This window comes from Primulina huaijiensis, chromosome 3 (genome assembly GCF_012295235.1).
Source record: "Primulina huaijiensis isolate GDHJ02 chromosome 3, ASM1229523v2, whole genome shotgun sequence".
Lineage (NCBI taxonomy): Eukaryota > Viridiplantae > Streptophyta > Magnoliopsida > Lamiales > Gesneriaceae > Primulina > Primulina huaijiensis.
The window spans coordinates 20,473,637-20,477,378 of NC_133308.1; the positions used below are offsets into that span (position 1 = coordinate 20,473,637).

At 32.8% G+C, this 3,742-nt stretch overlaps 1 protein-coding gene across 1 annotated transcript; it reads right to left on the reverse strand.

Annotated features, from left to right (window-relative positions):
* Nucleotides 1-483: 483 nt before the first annotated feature.
* Nucleotides 484-1,714, reverse strand: LOC140972225 (BURP domain protein USPL1-like). The gene is given in 2 exon segments (XM_073434675.1): nucleotides 484-1,424; nucleotides 1,530-1,714. Coding segments are annotated over 2 exon segments (879 nt in total). The 5' UTR covers nucleotides 1,602-1,714; the 3' UTR covers nucleotides 484-617.
* Between the last annotated feature and the right edge of the window lie 2,028 nt (nucleotides 1,715-3,742).

Genomic DNA, 3,742 nt, shown 5'->3' on the forward strand with positions numbered 1-3,742 from the left:
GTCCTTGTCCTCTTATTTATAGAGCTTCTCTCTCCTAGAGTTTTATCTCCACGAGGAAACCTACAAGATATGGAAATCAAGAATTCTATTATAAATCATCTCTTTTTAAATCAATATTACCATATCTTAGAAATCATTATCATAAATATCATATCTAGAAAATCATATCATAAATATAATATCTAGAAAGTCATTATCATAAATATAATATCTAGAAAAACAAAACCAATAATTCAATATCTCAAAAGATATTATTTATAAGGAAGTTAAATTTAAGAAGATATTATTTCAAGGAATAAATTATATTTTGGAATCCAAGATAATTTTTCCTTTCACTCTTCAAATATACCATCTCACGCATCATAAATATGTCATTATTTGTTAGATCAAATATACCATCTCACACATCATAAATATGTCATTATTTGTTAAGATCTAACGTAACCCTTTTATCATAATTAAAAGCCCAAATGATACAAATGATCAATTTCCAATTTATTGTGTTGTAAGCTTCAATAATAGTTGGGATATTTCTCAAGCTCATAGGCTTTTTTATATCAATTATTTCACTTGTAAAAGTTTAAACACATTTGGGGATATAATAACTTGTCCAAAGATTAACTTAACATCGGAATAAATACAAGACTATCGACGGGGAAGAAATGGCACACAGGATCCGCCCCCGGCCGAGTTTTGAGAACTCGAAACCCGGCATGCTTGGGATCCCACTCCGAGGTATCCATATGGCAAATCGCCGCAGCTTCCACTCTTCCGCCGTCGTCCCCTTCCATCAAGGCCTTGTAAACCACGTTGTCTCCCACCTGAGCATGGCAGTAGAAAACCGCGTACGGGTACGGCAATCTGTGGCACGACACCAGTTCCGAAGCCGGAATCAATGACGGGTCTTCATGGACTGTGTAGTTTTGCAAAGTGGAGATCGATTCATTCAGGTAATCGGTATTCAATACCTTGAACTTCAAACCGGTCCCGAACACGGATTGAACGAAATCCAACAGGGATTCTAGAGAGGTGGCGCAGATTTTGGTCTCTCCTTTGATCGGCTTAGCTTCACAGTGGTGAAGCGTCATCTTCATGGCTTTGGCTTGTTTGGAATCCGATGGGAACGAGAAAAATTCGAGAAGTTTGGGGAATTGTGATGTGGAGAAAGGGATGGAGTCGGATTCCTCCGTGGAAAGAAAACGGGGAGACGCAGACGGGTTTCTTCAGGGAAAATAGATGGGTATCCTGTTCCCGATGACGAGATCATTGAGATGAAAAAACACGTTCATCTCAGGATCCAGGCCTGGATTTTCGACCCGTAATCGAAGATGGTCATCTCCATGATCGGTCGCAGCTTTCATGGGATCAACAGAAACATGTCTGGGGAAAATCTTCACGTCTGCTTCCGATAATTGGAGACAGCACTGCAAAAGGGTTTCAGTAAAATTCGTGAAACAGCTAAGAATTTGGCATGGAATTTGAGAATCAGCCATGAAATAATTTATGTAATATCATGATTTATTAATTACCTTAAGCGAAAACAGGGAATACAGGAGGAAGACGAGGGGGAGGAAGACGAGGGAACCGAACTGGGAAGTCATATTCTTCTGCAATATCTCGAAGCTTTTTGTAGTTTACTTTTGGTTAATTCTGGATTGAGGGATATATTGTCTTCTCGTGATAGTCAACTATAAAATATTGAGCAAGTGGTAAGAGGACACATGAGGGCTATAATTTAATTTAAAATTTTAAAGATTGATTATTTTATTATTGGTTGACCACTTATATTAATGGTTGATGCATACAGCCAAATTGTTTCCATATTATATGTTGTGATATCAGTATTTTGACAAAAAATTTGAGAAAAAATTACAATTTAGTAGATTAAAATCGTGCATCAATTGATAACAAAAAAAAATACAAAAATGTGATTTCCATTTTGTTCTCTTTTAAAGAGTAATGATATTATGAGGAATAAGTATGTTAAGAAGAAAAAGTTGTGTTGTTTTTTGACATGCCTTAGTATTGCAGAAGTTCTATATTATAATAATTATGAGTAAGTTTCTTGTGAGACGGTCTCACGAATCTTTATCTGTGAGACGGGTCAATCTTACCGATATTTACAATAAAAAGTAATACTCTTATCATAAAAAGTAGTATTTTTTCATGGATGACCCAAATAAGAGATCTGTCTCATAAAATACGACATGTGAGACCGTTTCACACAAGTTTTTGCCAATAACTAGTAACCATCGTATATGGTTCCACGCGCTCATATAATTTAATTTGTTTGAAGAAAAAATATTTTGAAAAAAATTATGAGAGAAAAAAAATGCGAGCTTTGAGATGAACTAAAAATATTTTATAGAAAACAATATAGTTTTAATATTTATAATTACAACATTAATTTGTTCAGTCGTGAGCGTTACAATACCAACTCGGAAATTCGGACGCTCGAGAGTTTTGAACTTACCATCAATTAATTTGGCAAGTTCTTGGGATACTACCTATCATGAAGTATCAATAAGCACTCATTGCTGGATGGATATATTTGAAAAAAATGAATTTTCTTAACGAATCACCCAATTAGAAGTATAATAACTTGAAATATAAGATTACACATTATATGTTTGGGAAATAAAGACGTGGAATCCCTCGAAAAAAAATCATTTCCTTGACGATTTTTTGGTTCAGATATTTACGTTTTTACGATTCATTCATATTATCAAATTTCAATTTTAATTTTATACGTTTGAATTTTTGACGATTTCAATCATTTTTTATATTGAAGATGCTAATGTAATCTTGGACACGTCAATATTATGTTGGTTTCATATTTGTGTTGCGGTATTAAAAAAGACTAAGAGTTAAAAAAATCACAAAAACTCTTGTGAGACAGTCTCACGGGTCAATTTTGTGAAACAGATATTCTATATGGGTCTTCTACGAAAAAATATTACTTTTTATGTCAAATATATTAATTTTTATTGTAAATATGGACATGATTGATCCGTCTCACGAATAAATATCAGTGAGATCGTCTTATGAAAGACCTACTAATTTTTTAAATAGTTTCATTTTTATATAGTCTCTAGTTTTCATGCAAAATCCAGAAGGGGAGTATATGCGGAAATCTTGGTCAATCGAAAGTGAATTTTGAAATTTTCACATTAAAACTCAATCAACAAAATATTTTTTTTAAATTTAACATGATTTCTTTTAATTATAATATTTAAGTTGAAATATTATAACTCATATATACATAATAAATTGAAAAAATTATATCTTCAAATATACCTTGGTATTAATTATGATACACAATAAATATTTAAAATTTAATTTGATGTTTACATTTACTAAAATTGCGAGACCAATTAAATGCATGAAATTGATTTGATAAAATAAACGAATTATTATACTAGAATAATACCAAATGGCGTAGCCCTCCGGTTCGTATGGTGCGGTACCGACTTTTTAACAGTGTAAAACGACCATTTAGTTCTGAGCCGCCAAGAAAACGCGCGTTCTCCCAACTAACGATCACTACGTGTTAATTGTTGATAAGCCGGAAAAAAGGAACTGCTGGTGCACGTTTATAATGAGAATGCGACTTCACTTTGAAACTAAAGTCTCAATGAAAGCGATATGAGTGAACAGTGATGATTCTCTATACGTATATAGTTTATATTATTTTTTAAAAAATTGTATAATTTTTAAGATCGAAATACCTTTTTCTCCTTCA